General features: G+C 34.3%; 1 protein-coding gene across 4 annotated transcripts; it reads right to left on the bottom strand.

Annotated features, from left to right (window-relative positions):
• Positions 1 to 493: 493 nt before the first annotated feature.
• LOC109055131 (transmembrane channel-like protein 3) lies at positions 494 to 19,422 on the bottom strand. Of its 4 annotated transcripts, none has more exons than XM_042727283.1 (17): positions 19,265 to 19,422; positions 18,252 to 18,399; positions 17,473 to 17,516; positions 16,463 to 16,610; positions 15,850 to 15,959; positions 15,676 to 15,775; positions 14,754 to 15,038; positions 13,326 to 13,454; positions 12,303 to 12,370; positions 11,803 to 11,931; positions 7,735 to 7,845; positions 6,416 to 6,541; positions 5,199 to 5,277; positions 4,990 to 5,032; positions 4,562 to 4,826; positions 4,393 to 4,464; positions 494 to 2,802 (listed from the first exon to the last, which is right to left on the bottom strand). In XM_042727283.1, exons 1-17 carry the CDS (start codon positions 19,420 to 19,422, stop codon positions 1,938 to 1,940), a joined length of 2,880 nt encoding a protein of 959 aa, XP_042583217.1. In that variant the 3' UTR covers positions 494 to 1,937. The 4 variants fall into 4 exon arrangements, with proteins under 4 accessions (XP_042583217.1, XP_042583218.1, XP_042583219.1 ...); XM_042727284.1 differs by having other exon boundaries at positions 15,676 to 15,754; XM_042727286.1 differs by having other exon boundaries at positions 2,505 to 2,802; positions 4,388 to 4,464.
• Between the last annotated feature and the right edge of the window lie 35 nt (positions 19,423 to 19,457).

Here is a 19,457-nt window from a genome sequence, read left to right as displayed (position 1 = left end):
AATACCTCACAGTGCGATCAATAATTAAGGTTTTGTGCCTGAGCTTGACAAGAAAATTTCGTTATAGCTTACTTGCAACACAAACATATTCATAACCCTTCTATACTCAAATAGAGTGTTTTTGTTGTTATTGTTGTTGTTGTTTTAAACTCATATTCCTATTTCATGGCAAAGCTGTTACCACATTCAGAAATGTAAGAATTTTGGGACTGGCCATTAACTTGTTTCAACCTGTTAATCTGAATATTGATATTCAAAGTGTTGAGTTAATCATAAGTGTTTAACGGTACTCTTACATAACCTTTTCCCCTGTTGCCCATGATTTTTTGGATCAATACCACAGTCCCCACACACACTGAGGGAGAAAATTGTTTACATTTACATTTATGCATTTAGCAGATGCAAAGCAACTTACAGTGCATTCAGGCTATACATTTTGTATGTGTATTCCCTGCAGCCTTGAATCAGACAGCACAGTCTACAAATATTTTATGTGGGTTCTTCACTGGTTGATTCTTAAATTTGTATTTTATTTCCGTACACACCCAATCTTGAATTCACGTGTTCAGCCTTGAATCAGACAGCACAGTCTACAAATATCCAAACATTCTAATAATTTTTTTATATCAGATTTAATGGAAATCTAGATACATGCAAAGTATACTATAGACTAGTTATTTCTTTGTGCTTTACAAGGCAAAACTTTTATACGATAAACCTATTATGTACTACACCAAATCATTGGCTCTGTTCCAAACCCTATAAGCTGCCATGCTGTCTACTGCTAACATAGGCAGCTGACTTGTAAGCAGGGATCCTAACTACAATGGGAATTCATAAATGACTGAGTTGAAACACAAACCATAGACAGCACCTGGCACTCAGGGTTTATCAGAGTGCTACACTATCCACAAACATATTTTTTCATTATTTAATGGTATGCGCTATTTACAATAAACATTTCTCTCAATTCTATCCACCATCTTGGATGGATTTACTGTATGCTGTGTTTCAGATACAGTTAGAGTTGGGAATACTCAAGTTCCCCATTTGCAATGTCAACAATTTCTAGTCATGCTGTGTTCCAAACAACTTGGAACTCAGAATTAACTCACCTCCACCTAAAATAACCAATAAAATGTCACTTTAGTTGCCATCAACTTGAAAACTGTGCTTCTCCTTGAAGTTGGGAATCGATTGATCTGCTCTGAATGAGTTGGGTTATCCTAACTTACACGCCTATAACAACTATTGCAGACACACAGTCAACTTGCTCTTGAGTGTTCATGGACCGTCTTTGACCATTCCAATATGTCGGCCGGCTTACATATAGTGGCCCATAGAATCAGCCACTAATAAAGCATCTATGTATAAATACAGTATCTATGGGAGAATCCAAGTTGTTTGGAATGCTGTGTTACTAATGGTGCATTCTGGTAAAGGATAATTACGAATTACAATTTGGCCAGAAGGTGGCATTTCAAGGTTAGAATACACTACAGGAGTTACAATACAACAAACTTATGCTAGTTGCCAAAAGTCAGAGTCATTCTGCAGATTTTGGGCAGTCAGAGTTCACAGAAAATTGCGTAGTGTATGATGGTCCACCTGGATTCTATCCAGCTGGAGGATATCAAACGTGTTTGATATTTTGAGCTGATTTTAGAATATATTGTTTTCATTTGTCACATGTCTTCTAGCAAAAACTAGGAACAACTGAAAAGTCATCAGATCATGTATGATGCCTAGTGTTTTCAAATCTGTTCCGATTTTAAAAGATGCATCATGTATTTCAGATTTTAGAAGGCAGGATAATAATGCAACCTACCTTTCGAAACACACTTGGTGTTGGTGTACACCTAAAATGCTTACAGTATGTAGACAGCTTACCAGTTTTTTCGAACAGAGCCATAATCTTAGTTTTAACTCTAAACAGGTTAAACGTTGGAGCAGACCAGATCATTAGTGGCAGACACATTGAGTTTAACGCTGTTCTTGGGTTTCTTTTTGGTCAGCTTGGCACTGGACTTCAGGTACTTCTCTTTGTTGTGGATGACTTGGATGTATTGGTCAGTGCTGCTGTTTTGTTGGTCACTACTGGATGCCAGCGATGCCGAATCCGACTCGGTCAGCGACGGCTCCACTTTATGCTTGGTCTTGGGCTTGATGTATGGTTCGCCATACCTGTGAGCCGACTCTGGGCCTCGGATGTTTGTTTGAGGGTCGTTCACCCAGTCATCTTCTTGATCGTCCTCTTCTTCACTGCCGTATAAACCCTGCTCCATGGACAACTGACTGTTTATCGTATCTCCAATGTAGAATCGTGCGGTCGGGTGGATATCTGACAGCGATCTTGGACGGTTCGACTGTTTGGACAACCCCCTCCTCGAGCTGCTCTTCGGATCTTCCTCTTCCTCCTCCTCTTCCTCGCTAAGGTGTGGCTGGTGGCTTCGGTGAGGAGGACGAGGAATGTAGCACTTCACGCTGCGTGGATAAAGCTCTACAATCTCTGTCGGTTCGTCCATGAGGCGGTAATGTCTCGGTATGCGTGTATTTGAGCGCATGATCTTCTTGCGAGCTTGGTGTTCGTTGACGATGACGTAGCGTGTCGTATGTGCCCGGCGGCCCGCGTAGCTCTGAGCCGTGATTACGCCAGGCTCGGTGCGCATAGGCTGAAGGGTCTTCCGAAACAGCGGATCGGAGTGGATGTTTTCGGCATACCGTGCACAGGGGTTGTAGGCCATTTTGTGGTAGGGCTTGGAGCAGCAGGAACTGCTGGTGCTGCCCAAGTACCCAGAATGCCTAGATGTCAGAGAATGCAACATGTAAAATGAATGAGTATGCTTGCACATATTCACCCTACCTTTTATAAACTCAAGCAACAGACATTTACCTTTATGATGCAGCTTGTAATTTATGTTAAAGGAATAGTTCAACCAAAACTGCAGTTCTTTTTTTTCTCATCATTTACTAAGTAGTTTCAAAACCTGTTCTTTCTTTTGTGAAACAAAAAGGGGAAGTTAAGCCAAAAAAAAAAAAAAAAAAAAAATTGGATCTGCCCACATTCTTCTTAAGAGCTCACTTTGTGTTTCACAGAAAAATGAAAATAATGTAGGGTTGGAATGACATGAGGGTGAGTAAATGATGACTATGTTTTCAGTTTTAGTGAATAGGTCTTATAATTAAGCAGTATGAAGTGTATTGCATTTTATGAAATGAAAGGTAAAGCCAAATGAAGTTTTACTCTGAAAATGCAAGCACTAATGTCCTTATCTGTGATCTGATATGATACAGCAATATAAATAAGGTACAGATACAAATAGATATTTAAGTTAGATTTTTTTAAGTGAAGCTCTTTGAACAGCATCTACATTTCCATTTATTCTTTTAGCAAACACTTTTATCCAAGGCGACCTACAAAGAAAGAACATCACAAGCAATGTATCCTAAGTCAATGCTTCATGAGACACACAGTGCCAAGTTTAATATAAGCAAGTATAACATCAAATGCAGAAAAGTATAGAAAGAGAGAACGATTATTTGAGTTTAATAAATGATTAAATAAATTAAAAAAGCACATTTACAGTAATGCACATAAACAATTTAAGTCAAGCAAGCCAGTGTTCTAAGGGGTTTAAAGCAGAAATATAAAGTTTGTATTTTGTTAAAGCACTTGATATTAATTATTTAGAAAGTGTTTACTGCAGTTTTTTGTTTGGTCAGTAAAGCAGTCTAAATTATACTTTTTGAGCTGGGACTAATTTTCTAAGTGGATGAACTTCTGGTTATAATTTGCTGACAATTCCTGCAGTGCAGTTTGTTTATGCATCCTCATGCATATAAAGCTGAAGTTACACGGAATGACAAATAAAAAATGTTGGATACATTACACGGACACAACATCAGCATGTGCTTCTATCACACTAGTCTTACATTATGTCAAAACCTATAATGTTTAAGTATAGTGGCTGTGCTTTTGAAACAGTGTTTCAAGTGTATTATTTTACTTTACCCACCTTACTGTAATTCAATTTTATTTTAGTATTATTTATATACTATTATAGTATTTTTACATTAGCATTTGTTTTTCTTTAATATTTTAGAGAAATTGTCATTTTTTATTCTATATTTATAATTTATTTCAGCTTTATTTCAATTTACAAAAATATTTTAAGAGTTTTAATTTTAGTTACAACACAACTGCAATCGTTATTTTTACCTTTAAAAAATGAGGACCAATATTATTTTCTGCAGTGAATGCAAGAAATGCTGTTGATAGAGCTTCATTTGTATTGAATTCTGGAACACTGCTTTAATAGACTACCCTCATAGGCAAAAACAAAATTGCAGAATTATGTTCATTCATAACCAAACTTCATGAATTTACCAAACCTGATGGGTATGTACTCCACTCGTTGTACATGTCTTTGAGGAACGGAGGGGCTGCTGAACATTCTGAAAGCACTACATGGGCAGATATGGAGGGCAGTGAAGCTTCATGAACTGCAGATTTATGGAAGCTAAGCAACAATAAAATATAAAGCCACAGATCAGCACAGACCTACTGGCCACAGGCTCTGCTTTGTGTTTCTGCCGCACTGGAACAGAGGGGCTCCGAGTCGCTCCTGCGGCTCTAGGGATGTCCGGCCGTGAAGCTGACTGCGTTATGGTCCGGATGCTGTTACCATTTCGAACGGGAGATTCAAAGTTGGTGACACTGCCGTTGGGGCGCGGAGGAGAGGCGGAGCGGGTGGACGACTCCATAATAGTAATGTCGCTCTCTTGTTTCATCTTTGTATCGCCGCCCTCAGGTGCCTGCAGACGAGCTGTAAATCACACAATTGCACACCCAAATGTCTAGCCAACTGGTGACAAGCTGATATTGGCTTATGACATTATATATTGTGAGTACATAACTTTGGCTGTTACTGAAATGGGCCCGAAACATTCTCTTGTATTAATAATGAAGATAGTTTATAGACAAAGTACCTGCAGCTAACTGAAATACTTTCTTCTTGTCGTCTGTCCTCTCCTGCAACAGGAGATTTAATTAGCGTTATAAAATTAACTGCTGGAGAAATTAGATTATATGAAATCCAAAGACCTCATCCTGTTTCGCTCAGGTTCCTTACTGTAAATCACAGATCTGTTAAATGAACTGAAATATATCATGATGATATTCAGTTTCGAGTGCTTACGGTCTGCAGCTGCAGTCTCAGCTGGCTGTTGGTGACTTTGAGTGATCTAGCGATGGACTGGAGATAGTAGATCAGCATGCTGAAAGAGACAGTGATGAACAGCACAAGGTTGAGTAACTGAAGGCATCTGTCCTGCTCGCCTGTCAGATTATGCTGGCTTGACAAAACCAACATGCTGATATTGTACATACAGGGTAAGGACTTTTCCTCCAAACTCAGCAGCAATGAAGCCATGCTCTTCCTTAATTGAATCAACCTGTGTTTTTGCAGACTATGAAAAACACCTACATTACCATATGTCCCACTTATTAAGTTTATATATATATATATATAAATATAGTATATATATATAATATAGATATATAGATATATATATATATATATATAGGGCTGTCAAATGATTAAGACACGATTAATCACATCCAAAATAAAAGTTTTTTTTTGTAGTTCATAATATATGTGTGTATACTGTGTATATTTATTATGTATATATAAATACACACACAATGCATGTATATATTTAAGAAGAATATGTTATGTTTATATATTAAATATATTTTTATATAATATAAAATATAAGAATATAAATATATAAATGTATATACATGTAAATATTTTCTAAATATATAAGTTATGCTGTGTGTATTTATATATACATAATAAATATACCCTGTACACATACATATATTTATGTAAACAAAACTTTTAAGAGGATGTGATTAATCGTGATTAATCATTTGACAGCCCTAATATAGATATATATTGATATTTATATATATATAGTTGTCAGCAATGTAGTTGTATAATATATATATATATAGTTGACACATTCAACAGATCAAAAATGAGAGTAAGGTTATATACCTTCTATTTGTCAAAAAAATATATATATATTATCATAAATATAAAAACAAAAAAAAAAAATACTATATTATATATATATATATATATATATATATATATATATATATATATATATATATATATATATCTATATATATATATATATAAGTACTGTGCAAAAGTCTTAGGCCATTATTATTTTCACAAGCTAATTTAAAAAAGAAATGTTTTTTTGCAAAAGCTTCCAAAGAAGAAGCTTATCTTTCAGATAAAACTTTCAAGCCAATGTCTGTTGTTGTTGGTAAGACTGCCTTTTTCTAGTTATTTTCTCAGTGGTAATTAAGGCCAGTGTATAGAGGAGTAGGCCTACTTACAAGAGTAGCAGCAGAGCAGGCAGCACCACCACAGGACTGGTGACGTAACTCATCACTTTTCTGAACCACAGCGGAAAGTCATTGGCAATGGTTTCAGAGATGATGTCGTAAATCTTCTCCTGGCCACTACAGAGCAGCAGAGGAAATGTGAAGAAATGCTGCGGTGTACTTTAATGCAAATTTTAAACAATTCTTATACTGCACTAATATTTAATTCTGAATGGTGAATCATTTTGCAATGCAATATTTTTGTAGAAGTGATGCTGAACTGTATTAAGCAGGCAAATGATTTTTTACATATTGGTGCTGGTCACATTTTAAATTAATTTCAACTCAAAAAAATGTGCATTTATTCATTTATTTTGAACATAGCTGTGTAGTTAGTAAGATGACCTACAGATACTATAGTTTATTACTTTTTGATTTGTTTTTATTTTTATTTTCCATTTTAATTTTAAAATTTAAGAAATAACATCACTTCTTTATTATTTTAACACACAAACACACACAGTACACACATTAATTTATTATTTTTGTATTTTCAGTTTCAATTATTTTAGTACATAAAGTTAAACTAAATGAAATGTAAAATGTTGCCTTGGCAACACACACACACACACACACACACACACACACACACACACACACACACACACACACACACATATATATTAGTGCTGTCAAAAGATTAATCGCAATTAATCGGATCCAAATTAAGTTTTTGTTTAAATAATTTATTTATGTGTGTAGTGTTTATTTATTATGTATATTATATAAATATATTTAATATATAAACATAACATTTTTCTTTAATATATACATTCATGTGTTTGTATTTACATAAACATAATAAATATACACAGTACACACACATATATTATGTAAACTAAAACTTTTCTTTTGGATGCGATTAATCGTTTGACAGCACTAATATATACACACAACTATAGTATATTGCAGTAGTTTGTATGTAGCATGTACTGTTTGGTTTCTTTGCATTTCCATTAGTGCCACCAAACAAAATTGCTAAAATACTGATAATTTCCAAAAAAGCTACCAAACACTCCTTGCATCTGCAATTTAATCTCATCCCAAACTCATATCAATGTTTGAGTCAGTATCGCTGTGTCGACCTATTCGTGATTCAAAGTAATGCTTTAACACTTAAAAAGGGTAGTCAACCGCAAATGGCTTACTTATAGGTGTCTCCACTTATTTCCGGGATATGAGAAAGTATTTCAACATACAAAAAAATAATACACATCACCTTTAATGAGATTAGATTTAAAATGCAGTCCCACAGAAGCAGTTTTATTTACCTGAACGGTCCACAGTACTGAGACGGCCGGTACCTTACGATGGCAAAAATGGTTGGTAACATACAGAGGAAAAGCATGAAGAGAAGCATCGCCAGATAGAAATTATTTGATCTGGGGAATAAAATAAATTTCAATTAAAAACCATAATCTACTTTGAATTCACTCAGGTAGACAATGAAACTGATCATATCTGATAGGTTACACAACTCCCCACCTGCAGAGGGACGATTCCTTTTTATCATATATAAAACACAGCACTGAAGATGAAGTATGCTTAGACTACACGGTAATGTTACGCCTCACATCTGCGACTGACTGATAAAGCTATGAAGATGCAATTACATAAATCTTAAGCCTCTTATTAAGCCGGTTATTAAGCCTCTTATTAAGAAACCACAACTAGATCCTAGTGAACTGGCAAATTACAGACCCATTTCAAATCTTCCATTTATGTCTAAAATTTTAGAAAAAGTTGTGTCTGCTCAATCATGCTCCTACCTGCAAAAAAAATTATCTCTATGAAGAATTTCAGTCGGGTTTCAGGCCCCATCATAGTACAGAAACTGCACTTGTTAAAAATTACAAATGACTTGCTTCTTGCATCAGACCAAGGCTGCATCTCATTGCTAGTTTTACTTGATCTTAGTGCTGCGTTTGACACCATAGATCACGACATACTCATAGATAGATTACAAAACTATACAGGTATCCAAGGGCAGGCTTTAAGATGTTTTTAGATCCTACCTGTCCGATCGCTACCACTTTGTTTATCTAATTATGGGGAGTCATCTCATTTATCAAAGCAGTAAATATGGAGTGCCACAAGGATCTGTCCTAGGTCCTCTGCTATTTTCAATATACATGTTGCCCCTTGGTAATATCATTAGAAAATACGGGATTAGTTTCCACTGTTATGCTGATGATACTCAATTATATGTCTGAATTAAACTTCTAAATTATCTAAGCTAACAGAGTGTGTTAAAAATGTAAAAGATTGGATGACCAATAATTTTCTCCTATTAAATTCAGATAAGACAGAGATATTACTTATTGGGACCAGAAAACATTACACAGAATCTCGTAGATTACAATTTGCAACTAGACGGATGTACTGTTTACTTCCTCTACAGTCAAAAATCTGGGTGTTATATTAGACAGTAACTTGTCTTTTGAAAATCATATTTCCCATGTTACAAAAACTGCATTCTTCCATCTTAGAAACATTGCCAAGCTACGAAATCTGTTTACCTGAACCTGATGCAGAAAAGCTAGTTCATGCATTCATGACCTCTAGACTGGACTATTGGTAATGCACTGCTAGGTGGTTGTCCTGCATCCTCAATAAACAAGCTACAGGTAGTCCAAAATGCAGCGGCTAGAGTCCTTACCAGGTCAAGAAAATATGATCATATTACCCCAATATTACAGTCTCTGCACTGGCTACCTACCTAAGTTCCATATCAGTAACAATATTATTACTTACCTATAAGGCCTTTAATGGTTTAGCTCCTGCGTACCTAACTAGTCTCCTACCACGCTACAACCCATCACGCTCCCTAAGGTCACAAAACGCTGGACTTTTTGATAGTACCTAGGATAGCAAAGTCCACTAAAGGAGGTAGAGCTTTTTTTCGCATTTGGCTCCCAAAACCTGGAATAGCCTTCCTGATAATGTTCGGGGCTCAGACACACTCTCTCTTTTAAATCTAGATTAAAAAACACACCTCTTTGGCCAAGCATTCAAATAATGCATCTCATAATTTTGGACTGCAGTTATATCTGATCAAATGTGCATTATTATTCTTTAGCTTGGGTTAAACGAATTAATTTCACTTGGCTGGAACAGCAGCTACGCTAATTATGTCTCTATTTGTTTCTCTGCTTTGCCATGGGATTTACATCCCGTGGTAACTAGGATTTACACAAGCTCCAGTCTGGATCCAGAACACCTGAAAGAGATGATGCAGCCCCCCTCAGAGGACCTCAGATGATGCTAACCCAGAGACAACATACAGAACTACCACATTTTTGCTATAAGTTTTAATTGCATAATTGCTGTTACAGTGTTAATCGTCTGTTTGTTTACGTCTTTTTATTGATTTTCTGAACATTTCTGCTATATGCACATGAAGATGACAGTCACCACTGATAGACTACTACTAAAATTGTTCAAACTCACATTTTTCTGTAAAGTTGCTTTGTAATGATTTGTATCGTAAAAAGCGCTATACAAATAAACTTGAATTGAAAAATCTGAAAGGGAGAGCGAGACTGATGCTTTGACCAACCCAGTCACTTGTCACACTGAAGTATCCACCGTTATCTCTGTACTCACCACACTGGAAAATGAGAGGGATTTGAATTCAGTCAAGCAGAAAGCAAAAGTGTTACGTTCAGAGAGTCCCCATACACTGAATGCTGGCTGACTTCAAATTAATCTCACAGCTCGTAAAAAACAAAATTGTTTCACATTGCAGCTCTTGTCAGAGGCATTTACACTCCTTATTGTTTTCCAGCAAAGGAAGCATGTAGAAATAGGCTGGGGATGTTTTTGTTTGTTGAAATTCAATCTAAACATATCTAGATTTGATTAAAAAAAGCCTGCCAAACTCAGTTTAGGTTAAGGGTCGATTTGATTAACTCTGTTCACTAACCATATGCAATGCAATATGATTGTAAGAATAAGCAATTTTTTTTTTGTCCAAACTGAATTTAAAATGCAACAGTTCAACAGCTAATCAGAATATATTTGATGTTTACATTTAAATTAATATGCATTTGCTAAATGCTTTTATCCAAAGCTACAACAGCCTAATGCGCCTTGCCGAGGTATTAATGTCAACACAGTTTTAAGTGAATGAAAACAAACAGGACAAAAATTCATCATGCTTCAAAATATGGTATAGTATCTGTGCAAGCCTTTCAGTGCAAATGAAGAAATGCTGAATATATCTATTGACAGATTCTTTTCCGCTACTGTCAGTGCTTCATTTAAAGTGGTCTTGTGCTTTAGTATTGATGTCAGCTCTGTCAAGCGGTTTTGGCAGGCTGCCTCTTACTGCCTACAAAAGCGTGCAGTGTGTCAAATATAGGAAAACATCAGAGGCCAAGAGAAGAAACTCAAAAAAAAAAAACATATAAATTAAAACTCAAAACAAAAAATAAAAAAATAAAATTAAAACTTATAAATAAAAAAAAAAAAAACAAAGCTCCTTCAGTATTTTAAATGCACCAATCTAGCATGTGTGCGGTTTTAGTATTCTGGATATCATATTATTATATGTTGATTATTCACATCTACTGATTACTTACATCCACTTTGATTTAGGGGTTCATTCAAATCCCTAACTTACCTTAGCAAGCTCCACTACTTATGAAAAATACTTCAGTACAGAAAAAAAAAAAAGAAATAGATGGGCTAAACCACTTTGATCGTAATATGAAATTATTTTTTTTAAAAAGACATTTTTACATTTCTACAAATGTGTGGAATTATCTCGAAGCAGTTATACTAATTATTACAAATAACCACAAAACCTGGAAATATGAGGAAAATTAAATATTTAATATGTGAAGGAATATTTATATAAGGAATATATATAATTTTTTAAATTTTACATGATATTGATTTATAAATAACTTTAGATTTGATCTGATGACTTTCATGATTTCCATTTTATTATTTTGGGATTACTAAGGATTTAAACATGCATTTTTTGAGACTGAACTCAACAATTTAGAGCTGATGAATTTTTCCAGGGATGAATATTATTAAAAAAAAGTTTATATAATTATTACAAGACAGAAATAATGAGTAATGCTCAGCTCAATTCCACATATTTGTAGAAATGTGAATTATTTCTTTTTTTTTAAAAAAATAACAAACCTCAAATTAAAAATACAATTTTGTTATAAGAAAATGATGGCAGATTATCCAAGCTCAGCTCGACTATTATGCCAAATTTGCTGAGTTCTCATATCAAAACATTAGATTGGTACTACTGGAACAGTGCAGCACTGACCTCAGATTAGTTCTAAATTAATGTAAAACCTCTAAAGACCACTGACCTGGAGGCCCTAAAGACCTGCTGATGGGGAACATTACAGGTCAACACAGCCCAGCTCCGCAGGTACATCAAGCCGACGAGCTTCAGGACGTTAAAGGCGGGCAGACAGGGTGAAAAGAATGCTCCCATCCTACAGGGAGAGACAAAGACACCGGAAGGATTTATTTCCCATCTTAAAGGAGTTCTGCTTGTGCACCTATAGCTCCAGACAAGTCATCATTGTAGGATTAGAGTCTGAAGCTAGAGGGCAATGGAGCATTGAGGACCTGTGTAAAGAGCACCACAGGAGAGTTTACTGCAGATTTAGATAGGAAAGCTCATATATAATAATAATAATGACATACACAGAGAGAAATAGTATTTTAAATTAGGAATGTGTATTAGAGATAAAAAGCAGTAAATGTAAAAAAAAATACAAAAATATTGCGATTAATTTCCTTTTATACTGATGATCTTATCTTAGACAATATATTGATAAATGATGAATCATCGCTCACTTACCATATCATTCCTTGGTTGTATATCAGATGAAGAACATTTTCTGCAATTTTAAATTCACCATATTCTGGCTGGAAAGGGAATTTAATTTAATTAAAAAGGGAAATAATAAAGGCATGGTATAGAAGAGGGTTTCCCAAACTAGGGTTTGGTTCACAAGATGATGAAATGTTAATAATTAAAAACATCTTAAAACATCAAATTAAATTAAATAAAGCATTTAAATAAATACAATGATGGCAATGAATCTTATAAAAAAAAGTAAATTTTTATGGTTATGTCATGTGACCATTAAACAAAATTAGAGAATCCTGAACATGTGAATGTGTTGTTAAATTACTTAAATATTAATGTCAAATTTCAGGAAGTACTTCAAATAAATATTTTAGGTAAAAAAAAAAATAAAAAATTGTTTGGGAAACCCTGTTACAGAAAAATCTGAATTTAGAACAAAAATGACAACTTCTAATTTCACTTCTATTGACATAATGTTTTTAATCATATCAGTAGGATTTTGATTTTGAGGTTTGTTATTTTTACGGAACAATTATATTCCTGTGGTAATCAAAAGCACATCACAGATGCTAATAAAAAAGCTTAAAAGTGATGCATGATCTTTATCCTGTATTCCTGTCTCAACTTAATTGACTGACCAGATACAGAATCATTTGTTCAACTAATGCCCAATAGTTTGTGAAACCTGTTTGAAAATATTTTGCTATTCTGTTTGGTTTTGGTGGTGGCACAGATGTTACACACCTTGTTGTTAACTTGTATTGAAAATGGAACATTGCTTTAAATGTGTTAAAAATGTAAAAAAAATATATAGTATAATATAAATATAGATATTATATATAATATATATGCAATGTGACCCAAGTGGAGACCTACACAGTTTTTGATGGTGTTAGAAAATGTGACCAATGTTTTCAACAGGTGCAGATTCCAGGCAGGTCTATCTTTTGCTCATTTATCTACTTGAAAAACCTTTGAAAGTGTGTTTTTGAACAGAAGCCACTGACTTACAAACTTGCTCTCCAAGTCCCAACAGCAGCAGTCACTCAAGTATCGAACCACCAGTCCCCGGATGAAATCAATGAGCAGGATACTTGCCACCGTGAAGATCATATCAATGATGGAGAGCTTTAACATCTCCTGTAAATAACAGAAACAAAACAAACAGTCTGCATTTACCTTCCTTGTGCAGGGTGCAGTTTTACCCCTCCGCAGACCATCAGTATCTCCAAGCAGGACTCTCAATCAGTCCACTGGATTGAAACCAAGAGAAAGTCAGCGCTGACAGCACTTTCATTAAATAAAAGCCGGGCTGGATATTTCAAGACACGTATCCAATCCATATTCCTCTCTTCCAGAGGGAAACATTCTTCCACTGTTTGTCACAATAATGCCTTTAATTAATAGCAGAGTAGCTTGGAATTAAGATACTTTTATAAGAGGGTAAAGGATGCCAAGCATGTCTGCTAGCATTTCTACCACATACACGGATAAAAATAATTGGAAAAGTGGCTCAGAAAAATGGTAATAGTTCTAAGAAAAGCATTCCAGAATGACTTTTATATATTTATTTATACTAATTATTTATTTTAATATACAGTATTATCTATTGTTTCATACTTAAGGATTTTTTTTGTGTGTGACATACACTAATATTTTAAGATTTTATTTTGGAAGTAAAATATAATTTTTTGGAAAGAAATTAATACTTTTATTTAGTAAATATTAAACTCATCTAAAGTGATGGTAAATCAATTTACATAAATTATTAAAATACAGAAGATTAAGAGATTACGATTTACTAAATAAGAGATTACTATTTCAAATAAACATCTTTTGAACTTTCTATTCATTAAAGAATACTATTAAATGTATCAAAATATTAAGCAGTTTTCAACATTCATGACAATAAACAAATCAGCATATTAGAATTATTTCTGAAGGATCATGTGACAGTGAAAAGTGGAGTAAAGGTGCTAAAAATTCAGCTTTGCATCACAGAAATAAATTACATTTTAAAATACATTCAAATAGAAAATAGTTATTTTAAATTGTAATAATATTTCACAATATTACTGTTAAAAACACTTAAAAATCTTACCAACCCCCTAACTTTTGAATGGTAGTATGCATTTGTAAGATATATTTTTACATTTTGCTTGGCCATATTTTCAAGACATTGAGAAAAAATGTAGGGAGGGACTAAACTCAATATATAAATAACTAACTGAAATAAACAATCATTAAAAAAAAATGTTTACACTTTATAAAAAAAATACACAATACCAAAAACAAAAAACCAGAATTAAAGTACATTTTAGAGATTTAAAAGATTTTGCTTTCAAGTTTCATTTTTAAGACCAAGCAGAAGGCTCTGCCAACTGGTAACATCAAGCCAAATCTGGATCAGAGAGCAATGATTTCGATGTGAGGAAATACCTGGCCGACGTATGTTTCCCAGCAGGGGTCCTGCTGTGATCTGGTGTTGTACTCATAGAGGACGGTCTGGTTTAGCAGAGACTGCATTCTCATCGCTTGTGCGGAGGATGTGGTGCTCTTGATGGTGATCATGCTGTTGTTGAGGTCCAGCAGAGTCATGGTCAGTGTGCTGTTCCGCTGCTCTGTGATATCCGGGACGATGGTGGACAGGTTGTCCTCAGCAGGCTGAGAAATCGTTGCTAGGTATGATGTTGAGTCAGACAGGTTTCCTGGACCCCCAGTGATCTGGGGGTTTAAATTTATTTTTTTTACAAAAAGAATCTGAATATTTTCACTGCATAAATATCTATTGATGATTCTTTACTGAATTTTATGATTTCATTAATTCATTCAAACATTTGGCATATTTTCAGCTAAGTAATACATCAGAAAAAAAAGGGGGCCTGCTCAATTTGAGAAAAGAACGTAAAATTTTTAATTTTTTTTCTGATAAAATTGTGAATGTGATAAAAAGTGATAATCATAACACTACTTATTATTATTACATAAAATATTAGACAAAATAAACATTACTATTCTAATATTTCACTGTAAAATTAAGTATTAGTATTTAAGAATTTAAAACATATTTAGTATTTAAGAACAACAATAATTATTATTTAAAATACACTAAATATTTATGACTGTCCTAATTTCTTCATTTTCAATATGAACTAAGCCCCCCTGAGCCAGTAAAAACACTGCTTGTGTGTAAAAGAACACTGTGCCACACTATTTGCAGTACATTTCTTTTTATTATTAAAACAAAGCTTTTGCAACTACATAAACGCATTAAGTAATACTACGATTTCAATTTTATTAATTAATCACGTAGCCCTAGAGAAAAGTTTGAGAATGCAATAAGAGTGTAACTGTGACTCACAGCAGAGCTCATACTGTTGACTTTATCCAGGAGGGCAATAATCAAACTGTAGAGGTTTCCAAGGTACAACACCAGAACTCTAAACAAAAGGCATATTTGTCTTTTGAAAAACAAAATATAAAAAGGTAGAGCCAAACTAGAATAACAAGAGTGTCCAAAGAGTGATTTTCAGACCTGGCAAGCTGGAAGCGGAGACTCGTTCTGGGGTGGTACATTTCCAGTTGTGCCACTAACTCAAAGGCTGAAGGAGCAATCATTGTGATGAGGGATACAACCACACTCACCTAAAGAAGAAACCCAATACATATACAGTGAAATCACTCATCTTTCTCTAACATACAACACATCGTCCCTAATACTAGATGAAATATCTAAATATACAATATTGCCCACAACACATTCTGCTTTGGATGTGGATTCAATAAGAACTACAAACAAAAAAAAACAAATAATAAACATGGCAGATAAGCAAGACTGACAGACAAGTGGAGAAAGGGGTTTAAGTGATTAACAAGTATCTAACCTGATAAAAAATCCATGTTATATCTTATTTCTCACCTGCAACAACACTGTGAACTTCTATAAAGGTACGTTTCTACTACATACTCAAAACTGCACTTTTTCTTCACAAAAAGGGTATATACTTTTAGGGGGTAGTATAAGAAGGCAAACTGGGATGCCACACAAGAAGAAGAAAATAAGAATTAAATAAGGAAAAGAAGGAGGAGCAGAAAATTGCGTAACCTTTAGCCCAGTCTGTGAGTCTAGTCTATAACTCAAAGTATACCTCGTTTTTCTCCCAGAGTGTTAGCTCTGGTTTCTCCTGCTCTAGTTTCTGAGAGCGATCCACCACAAAGTAGATGATGTAGATGCTGCCGGTCAGAGACAGCAGCACCAGAATGTTTGCCAGAATCCGCAAACTGATCAGTACGGCTCTGTTGGGACAGAAACACAGCCAGATACACCAACAAACACCTGATCCTGTACCATCATGAAAGGGATTTATTTAGCGATGAGGAACAGCTGACTGTACTGTACAACTTTTAATGGGCTCAGAAAAATCACCTTAATTCAAGAGATAAAACAAGATTTTATATGCATAAAAGGAAACAAACTTGCTTATTTTTATTAACAAAAGGAAGATTTTCATTTTTCAATGCATGCAATATGCCATGACTTTATGAATTTAAAACTTTCTGTTACCTTTTTAAGGCCTTAATTTGAGGAAGGGCAAATTAAGACTTTTTAAGGCCTGCAGAAATCCTTTTAAATGTCCATAATGCAATAAATTAATATTCAAAATATACATATTTATTTCTTCTTTCAGTTGTTTGATTTTGGGGTGAAAAGTGTCCTGGTCTTGTTAGATTTAAGTATAGAGTTCTTTAAGTATAGCTATAATTATCTATGCTACAGTACAAATGTAGCATAACCCTGTGTGCATGAGTGGCGCATTCCCACAACATATTAATCGGCTTTAACGTGTGAGCAGGTCAGCTGGTGATTTCGGTGCAGTCATCCGCCCGCAGTAAAAGGCCGTTTGTATAAAATACGGTGGGATGTTTTCCATTTCGCATGTTCTGCTGCGATTGCATTGGACGGGGAGGAGATGTATAAATCAAGGCGGTCTGAGGAAGCATTACAGGCGCTGTGACAACAGCCTCAGATAGAGAGACAGCACATCACTGTAAGTCACTTACTGATACGATCATTCCCCAGTTTGGAGAAAACACTTAGTCAGCACTTAGGGTTATACTGAGGTTATAATGGAAACTCAAAATAAAGAGGAAAACTTGCAGGCTTGTTTCTTTCTTCTTTTCTTGCTCTTCTACAATGGCCTCCTAATAAACAGAAGGAAAACATTTTGTTTAGTTGGCATCAAGATTACTATAGTTATCTAAAACTAAAACTATAAAGAAAAAAGGGTTTTAATTTGATGTAATAAAATGTGTTAAACAAAAATAAACAAAAACTATATAGATGTATCTATATGAAAAACAAAAACTACAAAAAATTACAAAAACAAAATTATGTTAAATTACTAAAACTTGGAAAATATGAAAAAACAACAACAAACAAACAAAACCCTGATTCAAAATATTAATAAAAACTGTAATAGTATCTCAATGATACTAAAAAAACACTGGTTAGCGTCCAAAATACAATTTAAAATACTTAAAAACATTAATAATTAATTGTTAAGTAATATGACATGATTAATAAAATAATTATGATTAATAATAATAATTTCTGCCAAATAGGTGCAGGTATTATAGTAACTGTTACTTTAATAAATGGGGGTACTTTGGTACTATCATCATAAATAAAGACAGAAAATGAATATTTTGGACTGGCCAACATGGTTGATTCTGATACAGATATTTAGAAAATATAATATCTATTTACTGGCAATGTGCAAAATCCAAATCTTGACCAGTCAGCAGACCTGACTGATATGGTTATCACATCCATTTGAGTGCAATCACAACTTTTAAATATGTGCAACAAGTGCAAGATTCGTGTATGAACAAATTTAACGATGTTCCAAAGAAATATCTAGAATATCTTTAGCTCACTCTGATGCTATTGACGATGGCCGCCCCTTTACTCTCAGCCGCCTCTGGGTTCCCAATCAGATAATCCCATGCACAGAAGACACGCCAGCAGAAGGTGTAATTCTCGTTTGAGGCGCCAGCTAAACTCATGCGGGAGTTTTTAGCCATTCTGATAAAAACAACAGCATACAGTATTGAGCATTTTTCTAAAGAAACATAATACTGTACATTTCTTAGTGAATATGACTATGAAAAAATTACCACATGGTGAAAAATGACTTTGCATTTATGTTGTGTTCTGTTAATTTTGACCCAGAAAGAATGTCTGGAAATGCTAGTTCATGTTATGACATTGGACTAAAATTTACTGACTTGGCATTTTGGTCAAAAATCTATCATTTTTGTACTTTTTGCCACCTTGTTACATTTGTGGCATTCCCTGTTGAAGATGACAGGCCTCGAAAATTGCCTACGGATTTTCTTTTGTGATGCTATATTGTTACTAAATCTTGGATTCATTGATCTGAGATCATGCACCTCAGTACCAAAATTTTTCACTTTTTTCACTTAAAAACAGAGGTGCCAAAAAAATAAGAACGAAAAAACGAAAAAAAAAAAAAAAAAAAACGAAAAAAAAAAAAAAAACGGTGCTAATTGAAATAAAACAAGATGACAAAAACACTGTATCCTAGATTTGGTGATAATGTAGCATAATAATAGATTTACAAGCAACATCAAATTAAGCAAAAGATTTTCAGCACAGCACAAGGGTTAAAAAGCACCATCTTTTTTTTTTTTTGGCAGATACTTTCATCAACCCTGCTAAAAAAAAAAAAGACAGGTTAACCAGATCCTTAATAAACCAACTTCAACAGAAACACCATACCTGTCTTATCTGCAAGTAAATTAGTTAGTTAAACGTTTGTCATGAACTGAAAATATAGCTATAGCTTGAATAAAAGCATCCACCAAATGCATACATTAAAATGTACGGAGGTTAATTTCAAGCAAAGTGTCTTTGAAGAAGTGATTACTTTCTAAGCAAAGTGATGAAGCTGTAGGCAAAAACTGCCATCCCGACCAGAAAATAGGCCAAGGGTAGTCTGTAGCCGGCCCTGCCGATTTTACGCACATTGCTGTAGTAGCCATAAAAAAGCACAGAGTATTGTAGATATCCCTGAAATATGGACATAAAACAAATACTGTTGACAAACTGGCAGATTGAAC

The sequence above is a fragment of the Cyprinus carpio genome, chromosome B7 (genome assembly GCF_018340385.1).
Source record: "Cyprinus carpio isolate SPL01 chromosome B7, ASM1834038v1, whole genome shotgun sequence".
NCBI lineage: Eukaryota > Metazoa > Chordata > Actinopteri > Cypriniformes > Cyprinidae > Cyprinus > Cyprinus carpio.
Note: the sequence above shows the minus strand (reverse complement) of the source record. Positions and strands in the feature narration are given on the sequence as shown.